The following is a 24,328-nucleotide window of genomic DNA, read 5'->3' as shown; positions in this document are numbered from 1 at the left end:
TGATGGAAAATTTGTGGGGAGTGACTTAAGAAATGCAAAATGGAAAGAGACCCTGAGTTCTGAATCAAATTTGGCGCTGGAAGAAAAAACAAACATGGCACTAATGTACATTGGAGATAGAGGTTTTTTTGTTTTGCTTTGTTTTCTTTTGTTTTGTTTCTGTCACACAGAGTTGGGGGAAAATAATGCTGGCCTGAATAAAGACTGAAACAGGAACTGGGGAGAGAAAAGTGTAGAATTTAAAATAGCTGAAAAGTACACTCAATTAAAGCTAGTGACACTGGGTTTCAAATTTTGTAGTCTGCACGGTTAGTGTCATTCACCAAGAAAAAAAAAAATAGGACAAGAACAAATCAGGAGGCAGGAAGAATAAGGTTAATCTTGAATCTATTAAATATAAAGCATATAACTGACATCAGATGAAACTGCTAACAGACTATTAAACACACATATCTGTACATCATGAGAGAGGCTTGAGCTGGAGGAAGAGCCATTGAAGTCAATATTTCTAAGTGATGGCTGAAGTTGACCTCTCTTAGCTTCAGAGTGTGATAAAAATGTAGAATATGATATAAAAATGTAATTCTTAGTAGCAAAAATCTCTTCATCACAGGTATGTATGGATAATGTAAGGAGTAGGGGAAAATATGAGCATATAAATGCATAAATAAGCACAAAAGCAATAAACTACGCTATATATTTCATGTACACAAGTAGATAAGTTTAAGTACTATAGGTAGTAGCACTATACTAAAGATAATAAATGTTTTTTCTTTGCAAATAATAAGACAATGTAAAAGCAAACATGATTCTGTTAAATAGACCAATCAGAATTGCGGGCTATTCTGGGTCCTTTAAATAGAGGAGATCTGCCTGAAGTCATAGATACACAGGTTAATATTGCACCCCATGGGTCTCTTAAGAGTCCTATTTCTCTTATCTAATATATTTTTTTGGATCTAAGACACCATTGATGGCAAGATATATTTGATGTACCCCTGTAAAAGAAAAGCAAAATTAATGTCAATCTAAGACATAATGGTAAAAATATCTTCATTATGAATACATCATCAGAGATATTAAAATGTACAATACTGTGAATCTTCAAGTCATTGAAATATGTTACTAAAAAGAACCACTTAGTAAAACTGGTGATAACCTCCACTTCCATTTTCCTGAATATTTTTTTACCATTATTTTCCCCCAATAATATGTATTTGAAAAATTTTCTGATCTATGAATACTGTAATTGAGGGAGCATTCCCAAGTTACTATTAATGCCAAGATATACCCCCCCAAAGCCCAGATCCTTCAGTTTCTGGGAGCAAAATTAATTAGCATAATATAAGATATATTGTCTTATAAGAAGACAAACAGTCCGTTCAGGTCTCTTAGTCATCTTTAAATATGAACAAATTTATAATGATAAGTGGTTTAATCTATTCCTCAGATAATGTTCTTATATATCCTGTCATTTTAGGATGCTGAGAGCAGGTTGTACTTGTAAGAAACTTTTAAACTATTTTAGTTTGGGAAATATTGCCCCTTACTAACTAGTTGAGCCTTAGGCTGAAGACACTTTTGTCTTCTTACCCAAAATATCCTGTCTAAAAACAAAGGTATGAGAAAATTAGGTAGTTTGGTTAACAAATGGGGATAGAATCAATTTTCTTGTTTAATCTGGGCACTCTTGACTCCTGGCTGAGAGTGGACAACAAACCCAGATCAGAATCTTTCTTTTACTGTTTGTATTGCAGAGTTCAGAGGTGTCATCTCTAGAATCTTACATGATGTTACACTCTGCTGACCCATCAAATGATCCAGCAAAGAAAAGGTCATCCAGCAGAAATAAATAAATAAATAAATAAATAAATAAATAAATAAATAAATAACAGGAAAATCTGACATTCATGGATGATGAAACAATGACTTGATATGTGATTGTGACATCTCAAAACAATCGTGAAAATTTGGATTGATCATGCCTCCAGTTAAAAATGGTATCCTTCTGTTTCCCTCAGTGGGGAGCCTGAGACCCCAAATAGGTAACTGCCCATATGAACATCATTATACTATTTCATTGTCTTTATTGGAATAACTTAACTATTCCAAATAACTTTACTCTTCATTACAGGGATTTCCCAAATGCCCATCAATTCTTCAATAGAAAGCATCAACAGACAGATGATGCCCTAAGAATCATTAAACCTTTCACCTTAAAATCCTTGCTGTGCTGCTTCCACCAATTCTACACTCCTAAACTAGTATATCATGATTTTTATCCAATCCCAATCAAATCCCTAAATTAAGATTTGCCTTAAACCAAATTAAAGAACCTCAATAAATCCTAATCAGTTCTTCCCCTTCCAAAAAACAATCAACGTTCAGTGGAGGTGGCATTATTCCCTCACCTCAGTGAGGAATAGATTGAGTGAAGTCTTGTCAAATGATTGAGGAGCCAGCATGTGAAATTAATATCATAGTATCACTCAAATGTAATTATTTAGACAAATCTTGGTCTTATTTAAGGTATCCAAGCATACTAAGATGTCTGGTTATAGAAAAGCTGGTCCTCGTAAGAATAAGAGATCCCCAATTCCACTGTGAGCTTTTGGAAATTTTGATTAATAAGATGGGAATCAAAATATAAATAAAAGGGGTATGATGCTATGGCACACCTGATAAAACGATGCTATTAAAATTCTATATACAACAAATAGAAACTCTGTAATTGTTTTTAGTGTGTACAATCACAGCTTAATTTGTTGTAATAGTGTGAACGTTCATTACTATTTCTCTCTTTTCTGCCTCAGGCATTGTAGAAAATTATGTTTCATGTCAGTGGTTATTTTTCTTGTTGGTGAACAATTTTAAATACATAAATATTCTACTTCTTCAGAAGAAAGACCAGCATTTGCTTTCTTAATTACTTGTTCGTTTTGACAGTGACAGCTGATGTTGTTGGCATTATTCAAGCAATTGTATGGAGATGTCACCACATAATTGTAAGAGGCCATGAAATTTTATATTGAGACACATATTTTCTTTCTAATTGCTACAGAAAAACCATGCTGAATGAAATATTTTCCTTTGACTGTATCCTCTAATGAACTTGGGCCATCGGGTGCCCTTTTGCACTGCAGAAGACAGTTTATAACAGTATGAAATGCTACAATAGCAGGTTACAAGTAAATTCTATGACTTCATTAAAATTGTTGTCATTTAATATTAAATTAGGTCAGAATGTGTAAACATTTTTCAGCTATAGTGGATTAGACTTTGAAAACTGTTCCATCTGAAAGCCTCTTTGTAGCTAGAGCAATCCTCCTGAAGTACAGGAAAGTGTGAAAGGCAAAACAGCCCGAGGCACTTTTAAATCCGCAAATACAAATGATTTACTCTCTTGGCAGCTATAATAAGAAATAAAATAATTAATTGCAATTGTGTGTATGGAGCCAGTCAACTTATTAACAGGCCTGCTTCTACTACAAACTAACTTAATGACCTTGAACAAGACCTTTATAACTCTGAACATTCATGGGAAGGAGAGCAGGAGGGGCCCTACTTCGTAATACCCGATATGCTCTTCCAGCGGGGGCCATTCTTCTGTCATTTAAGTATCCCATTTATCAGAGGGAACTGAATATGGAAAATAATGCACCCAGGCGGATGTCATATTTTGAACAATAAGTTGATACTTGAAAAACGGGAATTGAAAACTATCCAATTAATGAATTAATCAATTGGTCGATTAATGAACTGGTCAACCAAAAACAACAAGTAAACAAAAACTATTAAATTATTGAATAGTTGAACTAATAAAACTATTAAATAATAAAACTATTAAAATACTGAAATATCTATCCAGAAAATAAGGATCACTGTTAACTGAATAGTCTGTGTTTATGGAATATCGTGATCCCTATACCGTATCGATAGGCCATAAATTACTTTTTCAATGATGACAATTAGCAAACCTTTTCACACAGCTCTCTTTATATCTAGTTAGTCATTTACAAGAACCTGGGGAAGGAACATGGGGAAAAATATAAAAATTACATAAAAAGTATCATAAAATATATTCAAATTTTTAGAATATGCAATCCGTATGAAATTATATTTCTCGGATAGTAAAAATTTATGAAGAACTGAGGAATTTTTCCTCTTAACATTTTAAAGGTTAAAAAGAAACAACTCAGTGGATAAAGTCCGAAGTTAGTTACATAGTTGTCCATCTTATCAGAGTATGTAGAATACACATTTTTTTCTTGACGATTCAGGGCTATAATGTTAATTTTTAAAAATGCGATGAAGTACTAGATTGCAATACAGTAATGCCTTATGACTTACTGAAACAGATGGAGATGTCTGTTCCTACGCTAAACGAACCCACGCTGTTAGGTTTTATGACTGTCTACTTTTGAAAGCTCTTTGCCTTTTCTCTTGCTTTTTGGCTAGTAGTCCTTATTTTTCACCACATTTAGCATGCTTGGTTCAAGCAACACTTTTTCTCCTCTCCTAAGACATTACTATGATTTTCAGCGGCTTTGGAGAATATGTAACTAAATATACTAAAATCGTATGTAAAATTAGAAGCAGCAAAGTCTAGAAAGATAGTGAAAAGAACCTGTCATTTACCGTTAAGATCTGGATTAATATTGGCTGCGTGAACTTCAATAAGTTTTTAAGTAAAGTATTTGCTTCTTCCACTGTACTTGGGATATATTAACACCTATTTCAGAGCGTTATTGTGATAATTTGATGAGGTAACATATTTGAAATCCCTTGTAAACTGCAAAGCTGAATACAAATGTATGATACGGTTACTATCATCATTATCAGAACAAGATTGCCATCTAATGGTCACTAAGCAGATAACAGGTACTCTAACCTCCTTAAAGCAGAAATGAAAAGCGCGATAGCACCAGCAGACAAAACCATGCATGAAATGACAGTGTCAAAACTGCATCCTCACGACAGTATTACCCCAACAGCGTATTTCGAGAAAACATTTCACACCTTCATTATAACTTTTCTTCCTGAAAACTAAACATCATTGAGAGCTTTGTAGAGTGAAAAGAGTAGGTAGGCATCAAGTCACAACAGTATAATTTAAACCCCAGTTCTGTCACTTACTAGTTCTGTAACCCTGGATAAAAAACAATTCTCTTCTGGGTCTCCATTCCTTCATCTATGAAGTGAAAATAGTAATATTTTCCAGAGAATTGTTGTTAGGATTGAAAGTGATGAACCAGAGTTTATAAATTACAGCTTAAAAACAGAGCAAAACAAGAAACAGCTAAGTGCCTAACCAATGCTTGACACAACAATGCTGCTTCAGTAAATAAATATGTTAATTTCAGTTTCTCATATGAAGTCAAAGGCAAATTTATATAAGTGATGCCCATAACTAGAAAAGTTAATAAGAAGACAGCTAGTTTGTTTGTTTGTTTGTTTGTTTGTTTGTTTGTTTACGAGATGGGTGCACAGTAGGAGGACCCTAGGGTCATCCTGTCCCACAAACACAACTAGATAACTAGAAAAATCATCCTAAATACCCCAGAAATCAATCTGAAGACTGACAGGACAAACTCCACAACTAAAGGGAGAAAAGAGGCCACACTGAAGAAGGTAGGAAGTCCGGAGATATGCTTCACTGAAGAATCAGAGTGTGGGTGCTGCAGAGGGGAGGAAGCCCAGGTCATGAAGAAGGGTGAGAGAAAGAGGAACACACAGGGCAACGCCAAGGAGAATATTTCCCCCAAACCCATTGGCTTGGAAAATGAGAGGGGCTGAATTCCATGAGTTCTTGCAACTAGCAGGACTTGAAGTATGGAGTTTTAAGGTCAGCAAGCTTGGCTGGAACAGAGTGGGGGTTGGAGGGGAACTGCCCTGATCCTGGAGAGAAGGCTGGCAGAAAACCCCGGGGGGCAGACAGTGAAGAATGCCTGGAGCACACAAGTGGGAAATTATTCACTTTTCTCAGGGGATGTCCATGAGAGGAAGCACTGAGATGCCTCTCTGGGAACAAAGGAGCTGGCCAGCACAGTTGTCCTCCCTCACCCTCCAGCATAAACACAGAGCCACCTGAGGGACGCAGTGCAGCACCAACAGTGAATGCCTGACTTGCTTACACGAAGCCCCAGCTCCCTGTGCTCCCAAGGCACTGCCCTTCTGAGTCAAGCTTGCCTCAGTCCCAGTATGACGGGTCCCTTCCCCAGAAGATCAGTACAAACCTTTACTCATACCTTGTCTCTGACCAGAGAGTTCTGCAGAGTCTCAGTTCTGGTGGAATTGATATCAGGTCTCATATCACAATCAGACCAGAGCACACCTAGTTTTAAACTCGCCACATTCAGGCCAGAGAACAAACGCTGCCCACAGTACGCAAGGAGAGCCTCTACAGAAATCTAGCCTGAAGGACAGAGCAGCCAAATCACAACAGCAGAGCGCATGCAGCACACACTGCAGACACTCGCTGAAGTGCCAGGCCCCAGGCACTACAGGACCTCTTCTTCATAAGGCCATTACTTTCAGGAGCAGGAAACATAACATAACCGGCTATTCTAACACAGAGAGAAGGTTGAGACTTAGACAAAATGCTGAGATGGAGGAGTTTATCCCCAATGAAAGAAAAATAAGGTCACCACCAGAGATCTAAGTAAGACAGATATAAGTAGCATGCCTGATGGAGAATTTAAAGTAATGATTGTAAGGATACTCACTGGGCTTGAGAAAAAAATAGAAGACATCATGGAGACCCTTACCATAGAAGTGAAAAAGTTAAAAAAGAATCAGTCAGAGATGAAGAATACAATAAATGAGACTGGAAACAGGCTTGATGCAATGAACACAAGGCTAGAAGAAGCAGAGGAATGAATCAGTCACCTGCAAGACAAAATAATGGAAAATACTGAAACTGAAGAAAAGACAGAAGAATTATGCAACATGAGAACAGACTTAGGGAACTCAGTAACTCCATCACATGTAATAAAATTCATATTATAGGAATCCCAGAAGAAGAAGCAAGAGAAAAGGGGGCAGAAAAATTATTTGGAGAAATAAGAGCTGAAAAATTCCCTAATCTGAGGAAGGAAACAGACATCCAGACCGAGGAGGCACAGAGAACTACCATAAAAATCAACAAAAGCAGGCCAACACCAAAACATGTTATAATTAAATTTTCAAAATACAGTGATAAAGAAAAAATTTTAAAAGCAGCAAGACAAAAGAAGTCCTTAACTTACAAGGAAAAACCCACAAGCTAGCTGGAGATTTCTCAACAGAAACTCGGCAAGCCAGAAGGGAGTTCCATGATATATACTCAAAGTGCTGAATGGGAAAAACTGGCAGCCAAGAATACTCTATCCAGCAAGGCTATCTCTCAGAATAGAAGGAGAGATAGTTTCCCAGACAAACAAAAACTAAAGGAGTTTATGACCACTAAACCAGCCCTGCAAGAAATATTAAAGGAGACTCTGAGTGGAAAGGAAAGACCAAAAGTGTCAAAGACAAGACAGGATCGGAGAAAATCTTCAGAAACAATGACAAAACAGTAATAAAATGGCAATAAATACACATCTATCAATAATTACTCTGAATGTAAATGGACTAAATGTTCCAATCAAAAGACATAGGGTGTCAGAATGGATTAAAAAAACAAAAACAAAAAACAAAAACAACAACAACAAAACAAGACCCATTTATATACTACCTACAACAGACTCATTTCAGACCTAAAGACACCTGCAGATTGAAAGTGAGAGACTGAAAGTGGAGAAACTTTTATCATGCAAATGGATATTAAAAGAAAGTCAGAGTGGCAATACTTATATTGGACAAACTAGACTTTCTTGTTCTTATATTGTTTTTATCCTACTTTGGTATCAGGGTAATAAATGGCCTCACAGAATGATTTTGAATATGTTCCCTCTATTCCATTATTTTAATGGTTTTGATAAAAGATTGTCATTATTATTTTTTTTTTTTTAATGTTTGGTAGAAGTCACCAGTGAAACCATATAGTCTTGGGCTTTTCTGTGCTGGGAGATTTTTGATTCCTAATTCAATCTGCATTCTGGTTATTGGTCTAAGAAAATTTCCTATTTCTTGGATTCAAGATTCATGATTGAATCTTAGTAACTTGTGCATTTTTAGGAATTCTCTGGGTTTTTTTCTAAGTTACATGATTTGTTAGTATGTAATTGTTCACAGTAATCTGTTATCACACTATGCATTTCTGTGGGTATCTCTTGTACTGGTTTTTCTTCCATTTCTCATTTTGTTTTTTTGAGGCTTCTAGCTTTTTTTTCCCCTAGTTAACGTATTTAAAGCATTGCCAATTTTGTTTATTTATTTTTTGGAAAACCTTAGTCATTACTTTCAATATTATGTTACTGTTTATTCTGGTCTCAATTTTATTTATTTCTGATTTTTCTTTGTTACTTCCTTCCTCGATTAAATTTCAGATAAATTTCTTCTTTTTCTAGTTCCTGTGGTGTAATGTTGTTTATTTTAACCTTTTTTTCTTAGTACAAGCATTTATAGCATAAATTTCACTCTAACATCTACTTTTGCTCCATCCCATAAAGAATACTGTGTTTTCTTTTTCATTGTTTTGAGACATATTTTGATTTTTCGTTTGATTTATTTGGCCCACTGCTTGCGCAGCTGTGTGTTGTTTAATATTTACATATTAAATATTTAATATTTACATTGTAGAAAAAATGTGATATATCCATAAGATAGAATACTAATAAGATCATAAAGAAGGAATGAAGTACTGATATAGATAGATAGATGATAGATAGATAGATAGATAGATAGAGGACATAGATATACAGATACATGCTACAACATGAATAAGCCTTGAAAACATTATGCTCAGCAAAGGAAGCCCATCACAAAAGACCAATATTGTATGATTCTGTTGATATAAAATGTCCAGAAGAGGCAAATCTTTACAGACAGAAAGTGGCTTAGTGATTGCCTGGGGTCGGAAGTGTGGTGAATGATGAGTCACTGCTAATGGGTATAGTTCCATTTCGGCATGACAAAAATGTTCTAATCTTACATTGTGATGATATAGGCACAATGCTGCAAATATATTAAAAACCACTGAATTGTATAACTTAAACGTGTAAATTATATGGCATGTGAACTGTATCTCAATATTTTTTTTTTACTTTCAAAGAGAAGTGGTCAACTACAATGCGAAAGAAATGAAAAAAATCTCAAATCAAATTAAATATTCTTTGGAAATGCTCAAAAAAAAAGAGCCAGTTTTAAACAAAAGCTTCTATGTATTTGTGTTTTTAAAACTGTATATGAATTAATTTTATTAGTCAAAAAAATCAAAATTATTAACACAGGGGCACATGGGTGGCTCAGTCAGTTAAGTGCCTGCCTTCAGCTCTGTTCATGATCCCAGGGTCCTGGGACTGAGTTCTGCATCAGGATCTCTGGTCAGCCAGGAGCCTGCTTCTATCTCTCCCTCCACACAACTCCCCCTGCTTGTGCTCTTTCTTGCTCGTGCTCTCTCTAACAAATAAATAATAAAATCTTTAATAAAAAATTTAACACAGAGCCTTCAGAGTTAGAAAAACTTTGGCTCCAGATGAGACATCTACCTGTCTGTAGAATTTGATTACTCAAAGCTTCAATTTTCTCAAATGTGGAAGAATTATTTATCTCATTGAATTGGCACAGAGACTCAATAAATGTTATTTATTATTCTTTTATTATTTTATTTAATACTATAATTGTATAAGTTTGGAAATACATGATAACCACAAAATTAATTGCATGTGTTGTGGCATTCTGCAGTTAAAATTTGAGAAATACTGTACTTGCAAATATGGTTGAGATTTTCCACTAATAGAGACTGGAAAAAAATCACCAAAATCAGCAAGATTGGGTTCCTATTAATCCTCAGGAACATATTTTATCATGCATATTGTAAAAGATAGTATTAGCTATAATTATTAAAAAATAGTATATGCCAGACATGATAGAGACACTATTACTCACAACAAACTTATGAGGTAGATACTTTTATGGCCCCCATTTTCAGATGAAAAAAGGAAAACTGAGATTAAATAATTTGGTCAAGTTTATACAGCCTGCTTGGTAGCTGAGATTTGTCTAACTCTAGAGTCCAGATTTGTAGCTACTACGTTATACTTCCAAAATTAAGTGTCACATATTTCTCAGCTTTATACGACCACATTGAAGATAGCTTACACAAATTTTTTCTGACCCAGACATATCAAAGCTTGTAAAAACTTATAGTTAATTTTTATAATTTTCCCTGTGTGAATGTTGTTGCAATTGTACATTACCATTCATATTAGCGAAGCCACTAGGGTTTCATCTCAGCGCTGCTGTGCTATTATCCATTAAAAATTAATAACAAAAATTACCTCCTTAATTAATAGGCACAGGAGGAGTTCCTAACTCACTGCAGAATTTTATATTGCTTGTTCATCAAACTCAAAATAATTTAGCAACTACCTAATTAATTCCTAATTGATATCATTGGGCCATTACTTCTGCATTTGCATCTGGACATATACCAAGAGATACTGCCTTAGGTGTTTTTATATATAATGTCCAAAATAACTAACAAAAACAACAGAAAATTCTTCACCCAATCATCCAAATGACCATTGCATTGTTTTTATCAAACAGTGATAAATAAAGTGTATTTTCAATTGAGTAACTCATCTGCAAATTATAAAGACCAAATTTAATACGAAGTAACAATCTGGTTTTCTCTCTGAACATTAATGATTTGGGTTAATAAGTTTTAAAATATTTAACATAGGAAATTTATTATTTCTCTTAGAATTACTATTTGAAATATGTTGTGGTATCTTAGACACATGACTAATATCTGGTAAAAAAAAAAAAAGTTTCCATGCATTTAAATGCATTGGTTTTAACATAAAAAAAAAAAAATGTACCACCTATTACAAGCAAAGTGCCCTAATTAATTTTTGAATAATTAGTACCAACACAACATCACTTATTTTTTTTTAAGATTTATTTATTTATTTTATAAAGAGGGAGAGAGTGCAAGCAATGGGAAAGGAGCAGAGGGAGAGGGAAAGAGAATATTCAGCAGGCTCCCTGCTAAGTGTGGAGCCTGAAGCAGGGCTCGATCTCAAGACCCTGAGATCATGACCTGAGCAGAAATCAAGGGTCCTATGCTTAACCGACTGAGCCACCGAAGCGCCCCTACCAGAACATCACTTAAAATGATACACAGAGTTGAGATTATAAAAATTAAAATCAGAAAGCATATTTTAAAACAATATACGAACATGATGAAGTTAAGAAATTAAGGATTATAAAAAATATCAGTGATTGGACAAACTATGACAAGGAATTTAAGATGTCAAGAGATGAAACCAACTTGTAGTGGGCTCCTATTTTATTCTAGGCAACTATGAAAGGCAATTTGCATATAAATGTCTCCTACTTAGGATGATATTTTGAGATAGTTTTATTGTCATTTTACAAATGAAAAAAAAATTGCTTAAAATAACTGGATCATTTGCCCAAGATCACTGTGGTACAGCTGGAATGCTAACTTGGGTATGTCTGTCTTCAAAGTGACTACTCTCTTTTGATATTAATTTGTCATTTCTTTAATTAGAATGGATCTTTAAGATGCAATTTCCTCCCAGAGAGTTCTTGTGAGCATTAACTTGAGACAGCCTAGGAAAAGAGCATAGCTCATTACATTTAGTTTTCCTTTCCATCAACTTGGATTTCCAGTCACTACTTGCTAAAACTGATGCATAACCAACTCCTAGTAGCCAAGAAAAGAATTGGGAAAATGGCATTTTAATGAATATGTTCCAAACAGGTAACACCAAATGTGTTTTAGCTTTATTTAATTAATTACGATGCTTCACTGTCAAATTTCAGGTGCATGTTTCACATCATTATTTGAAGATACTACTACAAACAGTCTAAATAGAAATGTGACATTGTTCTAGTTTATCGTGGAAAAGAAGAGCTAAGGATTAAATGTTCTGAAAGCAAAATTCAAATTCTTATTCTTATTTCTTTATCGAATACTATGCACTGTCCAATATTTAACTGGCATTATGGAAACAACTATTTGTAGAAAAGTTATCTTATTTAGTCACCTAAGGGTAACATTTTGCAAACAGTTTGTTTTGATGGACTCATCAGGAAGTAACATTGTTTAACATTAGATATGCTCTTGGGCTTTATGGCAATTACCTTAAAGTAAGATGAGGAAAATGATTGACAACATCTACCTCAACTATTTTCAATGTTAAAATTACCCGAAGAATGTTAATATGTACAAGGAACCGAATTTTATTTTTGGATTAAGCAAATTCTCATAAAAATCCCTAGCTTTTGCTACACTGATATGTCACCATTTAGAACTGCTTCTACTGAATTGGTAGCATGCTGCCACCAGCTTGTACTAAAAGGAGTTGCTGAAGAAATTGTTCTTGATGTCAATCATTTATACCTTATAAAGACATGTGAACAAAATACCTTTCCGTTCTTAGTAACAAAAATTCTTTATTTAATAAAATGCATTGACTGGTTGACTGAATGATTGTTGGCATATGTTTTTAATCATGCAACTGGCTGTGTTTCCTTCTTCACATATGTTAGGAAAGCACTCCAAGTAACATTTTTCTACTCACTATAGTGATACTAATATATGTTTTGTGTGCCAACCTCACTGGTAGTAGCTTCATCTTATTTTTCATATCTTCTTTTATCACTATTCTATTCTCCTCAAGTGATTATTATTTGCAAGATACTTAAATGAACAGAAAAAAAAATCCTCCCCACAAACATGTAAAACCCATAAGAAAAATAAGGAAAAATATACTGCTGGTATTTTTCTTCTACACACTGTACAGGTCATAACATATATTTCACTGTAAGGAAAGAAATTTTAAAGATCTTTATTTATTTATTTGAGAGAGAGAGAGAGCGAGTGAGCACAAGAGGGGGAGGCAGGGACAAAGCTAGAGGGAAAGGAAGACTCCCCACTGAGCAAGGAGCCTGATGTGGGGCTGGATCCCAGGACCCTGGGATCACGACCTGAGTTGGAGGCAAATGCTTAATTGACTGAACTACCCAGGTGTCCCTGTAAGGAAAATTTTAAAGTCATTTATTTGAGTCTTAGAGATATTAAATGCTAGTAAATTTTGTTGGTACTTTTTTCCCAAAAAAATACTATTGAGGTATATCTAACAAACATCACTGCTATAATCTTGCATGATTCAATTTGTGGCAAAAACAACACCATACCAATGAATAAGAGAGTGAAGAGAAATATAAAAAGTGAGAAGAGTCACAAATATATTTTTTTTAATTTATCAAGGTATAAAAGATAGCATCTCATATTTTTTTAATCAAAACTGTTTGGTCATGTATGCATTATAAATGATTTATTAAGTAAAGAAGCAATAAATATAATATTTTGCCACAGGGGAAATGAATGTCTAGCATTAAACAAATTGATAATCCCATATTTGAAACATGATGCATATTAATTATTTATTGAAAATATTATCCAGAAAAGTAATTTAAGCATTTATTCAAGAAAAATATGATTAAAGACATCTGGAAGACTTATCCATAGGATTTTTAATCTAAAAGCTTAGCTTTTAGATTAGAATTTGCAAAGATAAAATTAGATAATGCCAAGATCAAAGTAAATTATTCAGAATAGTTGCTTTTATTTTTTTCTCCCCAAGGCAAGTCTCCTTTTGAGAACTCACTTTGAAATCATATACTTTTCCCTCACTGATATTGTCCTTTCTTACTTTCATTAATAATAACAATAATAATAATAACCACTTACTGCATTATAAAACAGATATTTCATTTGCACTATTATTTGTACTACCTCTCCCTTTAGTAGGAGTATGTTAATTTAGGTCTCCATAAATACATTTAAATATTAAAAGGCTTTGTGGAACTTTACTCAAATTGCCCACTGCACTGGTCAAAAACCAACTTTAAAACCTAACTGTAAACTCACAGTTCGCCTTTAGAGGAAAATACAAATAAGCAAAGAACGAAGAAAAAAAAAAAAAAAAGATGTCCAAAATTATTACGACAATAATGAACAGCCATCTTTACCAAGGTAGGTATAGTACAGTCATAAGTGCAAAATTTTCAACAACATGATGAAACACCTAGACACATCCAATTGTGCAAGTATGTAGGCATTTCTACAACAAAGACCTTGAGCCCCACAACTCAAATTGGGTTTTTTTCTGCTTTGTTTGTGCTTTTCTAATATTTTAATTGCCTAGTTGATATACTTTAGCTCATATCCCCTATACTGCAAGTAGTACATCAACTAACAATGATTCATATTATATGAACACTAACTATGTACACTTATTAGGCATTCTGTTTCCATTAGAATGTCTTTTTGTATGTTAAATCACTCAATATGAGTAATGTCCAATGTATACATGTTGAAAGAAATGAGAGGAAAGTTTTTTTAATTTCATAGTTTCTAACACTGTATAGTAAAATAGATCTAATTAAAGGTCTTTGATTTTTCTATAGAAAAATAAAATGATTCAACTTTACTAATTTTTGTTTTATTTTTAATCCATTTTTATTCATACACATGGCCAAAGATTTCTAGCTATGTTTTAAATAAAATAATTTAAATTAACAGAGAGCAACTGAGCATCTCCTATATGCAAATTACTGTAGTAAAAAGGACAGCAGAAATTCTACACCTTCTATACATGGTTATTTCTCCAGTCTTTGCAGATTAAACCATTAATAATTGTATGTTAAACTGAATAAAATTTATAAATGTCACATATGACAATTACTAGAAATATATGACTAAATATTTTCAAAACAAAAATATTTCTCTGGGCTTTTACAAAAATCACCTTGGCCATTATATTAAGCCTTACTATAAATTGCTATGAATCTTTGCCTTAATAAGACTCCAGAACCAAAAATTGAAATATTTTACCCTAACAAACTTTTTTTAAACCCTCCAATGATTTTTAGTAATGTAAGTAATAGAATTTAATGGTACCATTATTTTAGTTCTCAGACTTTTGAAAATCACTTTTATTTAAATCATCATTTTAAAATGGCTAGCATTAATGAGCTTTTTATCAATATCAATTATCAATAATGAGCTTCTTATATTTTGAGAAGACCTTTAATTATGTTGCTTAATAAAAATATAAATTGCATAAAACCTATTCAACCAGAAATTCTTCTTTCTGAGCTAATGTGCATAAACAGATAGTTGTGACTTTTTTTAAACCCTATGATGTGTCATCCAAAGTGAAATAGGTTTTCAAAAGACATTTTATTAAGTAACATTAAACAAACCCAAGTCACTCTAAGGAATATTTCATTTATCAGAATTGTACTTCAGGTAAGCAAAGTGAGATCATTTACCTCATGAAAAATTTGTTTAACTCAGTTGATTCAAGAGGTCTTCCGGCTTGGCTTCAACCAAGCTACCTACATCCTGAAGTAGACTTGGGAGATTTATAGTTTTTAGTATATCATCTTTTTCCTTATAATAAACTAATGAAGAACATAGCACTCATTACTTTATAAAAAATGAAATTAAAGTTAAAAAATGGTTGTTTTTGTTCCCAGATAAATTGAGCTAAGTCTTTATATTTTTAAGTCACCCTTTGCTCTTCATCATGATGGCCTACCAAACATAACTGAGATTGCTACATTATCTACAATTCTTTTAAATTATTACTTGGTTTTATTTTTATTGTGAAAATCTTTAAAAATGCAAAAACCAGGACATATTACAATTAATGCATGAATCTTTCACTTCAAACACCTATTGCTCAGCTTTGAAAATTTTCAACAACTTTCCAGTTTTGTTTCATCTATTCCCTCTTCCAGACTTCTTGGTAAAGTAAATCTCGTTTATCATATTGTTTCAACCACATGCCTCTCTCTAAAGTTTTCTTTCTTTTTTTTTTTTTTAAGATTTTATTTATTTATTTATTTATTTATTTATTTATTTATTTGACAGATAGAGACAGCCAGCGAGAGAGGGAACACAAGCAGGGGGAGTGGGAGAGGAAGAAGCAGGCTCCCGGCGGAGGAGTCTGATGCGAGGCTCGATCCCAGAACACCAGGATCATGCCCTGAGCCAAAGGCAGACGCTTAACGACTGAGCCACCCAGGCACCCCTCTAAAGTTTTCTTTAAAAAACAAAACAAAAATATTCGATACCCAACAAAATAAATAACTCTGTAATAATTTAGTCATTTTTCAAATTTCTCCATTTTTATAGTGTTTTAAGTCGTTCAGTAAGTGTGCCAACAAAGATGTCACACTGCATTTGCCTCTTTTAATCTACAATATCCCTCCACTTATCATCATGCCATTTATTTGTTTAAGGAACCAGACCATTATCCTGTAAAATTCCTCACATTCTATATTTGGTTGCTGGATTCCCTCTCTCCTCATCCCAATATTTCCTGTAAAATCTACAATTTAATCAAGAGAACTGAACAGATCTAAGTACTTGTAGGCAGGAGTGGTGGTGCTGTGTGCTTCTCTAGGCATTGCATTAAGAGGGGAAAATGTCTAGTTGTTACAATTTTAGTGATGTTAGTGATCAGTGGATTTAGGTATTGCCGGTCTAATCCAAAATTGCAAGTTCTCCATCAACAACATACCCTTACAGCCATGCCAGGGCACATACAGACATCTTCATTATTCTTTTAATAACTGCTCATTATACCATTGTATATTCAACAAATGTCCTATTGAAGAACATTTGAGTTGCTTCCAATATTTTGTTATTAAAAATATTTTGCAATGAATAGTTATTTGCTGACATTATTTTCTGATTCCAGTATTTTAGGATTAAATTTCTAGAGGTTGGATATTTGAATCTAAAGGTAAATGCATGTATAGTTTTGCTAAATATTGACAATTTCCCTCCAAAAGGGTGTACATTCTCACTATACGTAATTTTTCTAAGATAAATACACATGAATGACAAAATTGTATAATGTATCTGTATAAAAGGGAGATAAGTCTGCATTTTTAAAAGACTATCTGTCAAATCAACTGCAGCAAGAATGTTTTAAAAAATGATTGTCCTAAATTTGTATTCAACCAGAAAAAATTTTAAAGTAGCTTCTTTAGAGATTAGCCTACAATAAGAGTAATACAATATAAACATTGTAAAATGTAAAATATAAACACTACCTTCTTTTGACAATTTTTAATGTGATATTATATATAATATAAAAATACTGCATAAAAGATCATTATAAAATATTAGAACGGGAAATAACCTTAGAGATTATGTCTAATTCTTAAAAGTTAAAAATACGGACGCTAAAATCCAACAGGTTGATTTTCTTAAATATGTGCAGCAGAAAGGCTAAGATTTTAAAGCTGCAGTTTAATTTTTTTTTTTTTTCTTGAGAGAAAGAGAGAAAAAAAGAGAGTGTCAGGGGGGAGAAGGAGAGAGAGAATCTTAAGCAGGCTCCACAACCAGCATGGAGCCTGATGCGCAGCTCGAACCCATGACCCTGAGATCATGACCAGAGCCAAACTCAAGAGTTGGACACTTAACCAACTGAGAAACCCAAGCACCCTGATATTATTTCTACTCCAATTTGAAAATGACTATGTTAAAGATGTTATAAGCAAAACAAACAAAAAACAGCTTGTCTTGGTACCCAAATATCTAAATATGAATAAACAATTAATCCCTATAACCTACTTTAACAGTAGTAACTTAGGTATTTGAAGATATGATGATTTATGCTTTAATATAAATTTAAACTATTACAAATATAATGGGCTTCCTTCTTCATTCATTCAACAAGAATTTACTTATCTCATACTATAAATATGTGTTTATGATTATGTGTTTGTGGTTGTTATTGGCAATTATTAATTTTGAGGTCAACCTTATTGCATCAACATTAACCTATGCAGCTATTATTAAAGCAGTTAAGATTTTGAAGAGTAAACGTTGATCTACAAAACCTCCATTTGGTTATGTAAAATAAATGAAAAATGGGATTGTAATGGTTTTTTCTTCCCTCAAAAAGAGAAATATTAACTTTTCCACTATGTATTAAATTGCAATTTCCTTCTTTGAAATCCCTTTATAGGTTTTTTTTTTTTTCCTATTTTATAATTGTCTTCCAACTGGATTTGTATTTCCATAACAGATTTTAAGATCACCAGAATCATGTGTCAATGGTACCTAGCATGTGCCTTGCACATATGATATACAAACTGGAGATGGAAAAGACTGAATGCATCCTAAACAATATAAAGTTTATCAATGAATTGATAAATGATTAGGATCAGAGTTGTATGATATTGTGCATTTATTTAACACTTACCAGAAGGATGAAGATTCTGTTCTTCTAAAAATTCTAAATCAAGCATTAGATCATCTTCATCCAGTTCACAAGATCCCAAATTATTCAAAACATCCTGTAGAAAAAGTAAAATCAATAGTTAGAAACCAAACCACTGAGAAATTGAGGAAGTATCCACATACAGATGCCATGAACTTTAACATTATCTGCTCAATAAAATATTCTAAGACTTATTATAAAAATCTTAACTTCCACTAAAACAGCTAAAGAGGATATAAGGGTTTTTTTCAAATGTATAGAAGTCTGTGAACTGAAACTTTTTTTAATATTTATCTTTCAAATCTGGACAATATTCTTCTGACACATTTAATGAATTCTCAAACAAATTTTGTATACAGTGACAGCTGTGAGATATTAATTTAGACCATACTTAAAAGCAAAGATCCAGTTACCATTTCCCAATCATTTGCTTAAGATTAGGAATGATGAACAGAAGAAATAAACATCAATTAGATTAAAAATTAATTACTGACTTTCATAATGCCATAAACATCAGAGCTAGATTACATTTTTTCTCCCCTCCCCTCCCCTCCCCCCTCCTCCCCTCTCCTGTCCTTTCTTTTCTTTCCTTTCCTTCCTTTCAGAGGGCAAATAGCAAAATAAACCAGAAGGGATATTGAGAAGTCTTGAGGGGAAACAGTGATATGCAGCGGTAGGAATTCTTGAGGGAGGAATAAGGTCCTAATTAGTGTATTTGTGTATATAGATAGGTGGTGACTATATTTTAAAAAAGCAATAATTTAACTTTTAGAGACTAGATTGAAGTAACAAGACACTTTTTGTACTTTTATACAAATGTACATGATGCTACATGTAGTAACTGACACTACATCTTAGACCACTTTTTCTATTGATGTGAATGTTACCATAATCATTTAAGTTTAAAGAACTAAATATTCATTTAAAAAAAGCCCAGTGGGGGCGCCTGGGTGGCACAGCGGTTAAAGCGTCTGCCTTCGGCTCAGGGCGTGATCCCGGCGTTCCGGGTTCGAGCCCCACGTCAGGCTCCTCCTCTATGAGCCTGCTTCTTCCTCTCCCACTCCCCCTGCTTGTGTTCCCTCTCTCGCTGGCTGTCTCTATCTCTGTCAAATAAATAAATAAAAAATCTTTAAAAAAGCCCAGTGATATTGTCAAATGGAATCTGAACGCCTTAGTTCTAGGGACCATGTAAGGACACTGTGGGGGGAAAAAAAAGAAAGTAAGGACACTGTGACTTTTAAATAAATTATTCTCACGGTAAAAAAAAGAAAAATAGAATTAAACATTACTAAACTTTAGAATCATATGGTATCCGTGAATAGAACACAATAGTTTCAAAGGTGAAAAATATCCCCAAATCTAGGGGATTCTCTCTACCAATGAAAGTTACAAGTAGTCATTATCTCATTGTATTATATTATATTGTATCTGTATTAATTACAAGGTAACTAGTAATTTGAACTATAAAAAAAGTCAACTGTTACTGGCAGTTTTATGACATACTGTGGCAGGAATAACCTACGGGGAATAAGTTGTGTATTTACATAGCATCAAAAGAAGTTATAAAATATAGGCAACAAAAGATAAGCTGCCATCTTCAAAAATGCAAAATAGAATATTAAAGCAAGAAAAGAAGCATAATTCAAGTTGAACAGGAAAAAGAAAGAGTTTAGAAAAAGGAAATTTGGTAAAGACACTATTTTTAGTGTCTACTAAGTGCTATCCAAATGAGAGAATCTTAATCTGGAAATCGAGAATATTTTGGTTTAAAAAAAAAGTTTTATAGTGAAAATGTAGCACTTTATCCAGTTTCAAATTAGTCTAAGTAATTTTAGTCTTATATTTAGAATTTCATTGACCAAGATTATATTCTTGTTTTTATCTAGAATTCATATGTTGAAGTCCTAACCCCCAGTACCTTAGAATGTGACATGTGTGGAAAGAAGCCCTTTAAGGAAGAAATTATATTTAAATAAAGTTGCATGGGTGGGTCCCAATCCAATAAGACTAGTGTTCTTATAAGAAGAGGATACTAGGACACTGCCAACAGGGACAGAGGGAAGATGATGTGGGGACACAGCAAGCAGGCAGCCATTTGCAAGCAAAGGAGGATTCAGGAGAAATCAAGTCTGCCTAGACTGTAATCTTGGACTTCCAACTTCCAGAACTATAAGAAAATAAATTTCTATTGTTTAAGCCACCCACTCTGTGGTATTTTGTTATGGCACCCCCAGCAAACTAATACAGTCAACACCATTTAGAAAGCAATGAAGGTTGAAACAAAGGAAGAAAGGAAATAAATGAGTACCTGGAAGATGGTTATAACCTTTTTTGTTATGCCCACTAAGGACATCTTTTTCATTATAGGATTCTATGGTTTTCAACACAGCATTTCCCTCTTCTGTTTGAAACCACCCTGCCCAATCCACCTCACTATGGTGGTACCAGGTTCTTACATGAGTCAAATCCCCTGCCTTTAGTAGACGATCCAAGACAGGCATCTTAACCAAATTTGCTGATCACAACCCTTTTGCACAAATGAGACAAGTTTCTGTTTGGTGATAGATATTACAAGATGTAAAATGACATCATCACAGAGGCCTTGGATTTCATTAAGACCAGTCTAAGTTCACTTGAAAAATAAAATGTCATAGTAGCAAGTCTTCTGGTTCTTGGTTCTAAAAATTCCAGAAGTCCAAAGGCATTCATGATCTTTTCAAGGTTGAATTTTGAATTTTTACATTAATACATCCAAAAAAAAAAGCTTGAAAAAATAAATTTTAAAAAAAGGTTTTTTTTTAACAAGGAAATATTTAAAAATCCTGCCACTGATATTCCTACATTTAATTTAAGAAGGTAACACCAAGAAACTGAACAAATTAAATTTGGAAAACTTACTGTACTGTTTCAATTTTATTCTCATTTTGCAGGTGACCCTTGACATTTGGATTAGGTTGGGTCCACTGACCACCAATCTAGATGAAGTGCTCTTAAATCTACTAATCCTAATTGTTTTGATATCTTGCTTACAAAGCACTTTCCTGTTAGTATAGTGGAGTCTTTGAATCTGGTAAAACCTCATAATAAAAGGAGACAAAATGCACCAACGTATGTTACAGAAAAAAATCAATATGAACCAAACTTCAAAATAATACCTTTTCCAGATCTCTTTTTAAAAGAGACCAATAGCAGTAACAGTACGTTTGGCCTCAGCCAGCACTTATGGGCAATCCAGACACCTGCTGCCCAATATTCACCAACAAAAAAGACCAGGGCTCCTTGGGGGAAGGGTAAAAAAGCAAGAAAAAAAAAAAATGTGTCTGTGTCATCCTTTTGTGACCAGAAAACAAGTTTCATCCTTAAAAAAAAAAAAAAAAAAAAAATCTGAGGCAGGTTTGAAAAGCTGAGGAAGCCTAAATGGCTTTCCCTGGCTAATCTCTGACATACGAACATGAGAAAGACAAATTCTGACTAAATTAAACAGCTTGAGTCTGTTGGAGGCTGAGAGTTCATACTACTCAACTAGAAATGTTGACATGAAAGATATAAAGAGGCTCTCGTACTGGGTGTCATACGTAAGTGATGAATCACTAAATTCTACTATTGAAACTAATATTATTATATGTTAACCAACTGGAATTTAAATAAAAACTTGAAACAAAAAAAATAAAGAGGTGCTCATACACACACACACACACACACACACACACACAAAACACATAGAGGGAAAAATTTCTTTAATTTCTATTGTTTTCCAATAAATAGTTAATATATAGGTATTTTGTTTTTCTAACTATATGTATGCTTATAATAAGATGACATGTATTTCTTTCTATTTGTGTAAGGAGAGCCCTATAAACATCAAAGTAGGAGCATCAAAGTAATTCTGTACCAGTAATAGAAAATATTGATCAATTTTGATGGGTCACACATAATAACCAAGTGGAAAAGGAGTCCAGCAGTTAATTAACACTAATGATCATATCCTGTATCTAACAGGGCACAACTGTGTGTTTCAAACATTTGATAAATTAGTGGAATATCTAGAAGCGGTAACTAAGCAGAAAAAGTCTCTCATCTCCTAGAAGATAAAAAGATAGCTCTACATAATAAAGATGTAATAATGAAAGTGCATGAGTTTTTAATAACATGCATACAGCAGACCTATATATCATAACAACAGGGAAACTAAACTGTTTTGTAACACAAGCAATTTGGACTTAAAAAAACAAATCGTTTTGTGAGGAAACACCAGTATTGCCCACAAAATTAAAAGCTAGGCTTGAACTTAAATAAATAAGGTATGAGGGCATATAACAAGTAGATTTTAATTGTAAGAAGAAGTCCAACCTGATGGCCAGTATCCTCAGTTTGAATTATCTCTGAATGTATAGCAAATTCCAACGAGTAGACAAAAAACTTTCTAATTAAAAACCCAGAATGTGCAAGTTTAAGAGATGACTTTCTTATTCTTTTAATTCTAGCATGGTTACTATATCTTAGGAAAGTCTCAGAAAGCTTTGAAATAGTCTCAGATATCTTTGAAATCCTAGGGAAACATGAAAATTTCCACATCAGCAAAGTATAAGAAGAAGAAAGATAAAAAGAAATGTAAATTCCTAGCATCAGCATATTAGTAACCAGTTTTAAGGTAAGAATATGATAGGCTTTGGGATTATTATAATATGCATATTTTTTTTCTTTAAAAGTGGCTAAAGCATTTAAGATAAATTGTCATGTTAGATTTGGTATTTTAATAACACTTTAGGAAGATTTTGATTATATAAAATTTGAACCAATATTTAAAGGTCATGGAAAATTTATTTTAATCCATATTCTAATTTATTGGTATGTAACATTTGTGTGGGTATTTTGAAAAGAGTTGGTTGTTTAATTGTAATGAAATCCTAATTATTTACTAAATTCATAGTATTAATAAACTGGATATTAAATCAAGTACAATTACAACTAAGTATTCTCTAAGTAGACATTTAAAAATCTATCAGTAACACTGATTACTCATGTAATCTCCCAAATGACTTAGACCAATTAAAAGTAAACTAAAAAGTTATTAATGTAGTAATTTAAAAATTAATCTTCTAAACCCTAGGGATATAACAATAAACCTAATAGTGCATGTTTTCTTCCTTCACAGATCTTACAGTTAACTGTATTCCAGTAAAGAAATACCATTTTTTATAAATAAAGTATTTTTTTTTTAATGAATCAATCTCCTGTGTTTGGTTAGTGTAAAGCAATTCTCCAGAGCCTGGTTGCCATTGGCTAAAATAATAAAATTGAATTTCTGGAGATACTAAGTTGATAAAACAAGCTCTGATCACTCCATTAATATGTAACCATTCCAAACACCCATTCTAAAATAACCTTTAGCATTGTTTCTTTATTGCAATAAAGATAATATTTATGACCCTACTAAAAATAAAGGAAGCTGAGACATGTCACCATACAAGTACGCATTGCTTTAAAAAGAAGGAATTCCATCAAAGGATGTTATTAAATTATTAAATAATTCTTTAATTGTGACGTTATAAAGATGTTATTAATTGCATATTTATATTGCTCTATTTTAGTCAAAGGATTATCCAAATAGGCTTAACTTATCTAAAAGACAACGTATGTCATCCTGGTCTGGACTTACATAGTTGTTTATAAAATATGCAGTTGACATAGTACAAATGCTCTGATCATTACTTGATCTAAAAGTGAAGAGATAACTATTCAAAGTAATAAGAGGTAGTCAATCTGGTCTGCATTCTTCTTTTAATCATTCTACATTATAATCAGGGACTGCTAGGATATACATATCATTCTCCAATAGTCTAATCATAGGAGTTTTCACAGAATAACCCCAAATAAAATATTATCTTTTTGAAAATACTATTTTA

At 33.1% G+C, this 24,328-nt stretch overlaps 1 protein-coding gene across 6 annotated transcripts in view; it reads right to left on the bottom strand.

Annotated features, from left to right (window-relative positions):
- The window catches only part of CCSER1 (coiled-coil serine rich protein 1), a 1,292,599-nt gene that overhangs the window by 1,038,128 nt on the left and 230,143 nt on the right, over window positions 1–24,328 (bottom strand). For all 6 annotated transcript variants that reach the window (XM_044388078.3, XM_044388079.3, XM_057309745.1 and 3 more), the window contains one exon: window positions 18,405–18,498. In XM_044388078.3, the coding sequence (XP_044244013.1) occupies window positions 18,405–18,498 (94 nt within the window). The remainder of the gene's footprint in view (window positions 1–18,404; window positions 18,499–24,328) is intronic.

The sequence above is a fragment of the Ursus arctos genome, unplaced genomic scaffold (assembly GCF_023065955.2).
Source record: "Ursus arctos isolate Adak ecotype North America unplaced genomic scaffold, UrsArc2.0 scaffold_9, whole genome shotgun sequence".
Classification (NCBI taxonomy): domain Eukaryota; kingdom Metazoa; phylum Chordata; class Mammalia; order Carnivora; family Ursidae; genus Ursus; species Ursus arctos.
This window is presented reverse-complemented; position numbering and strand designations above follow the sequence as displayed.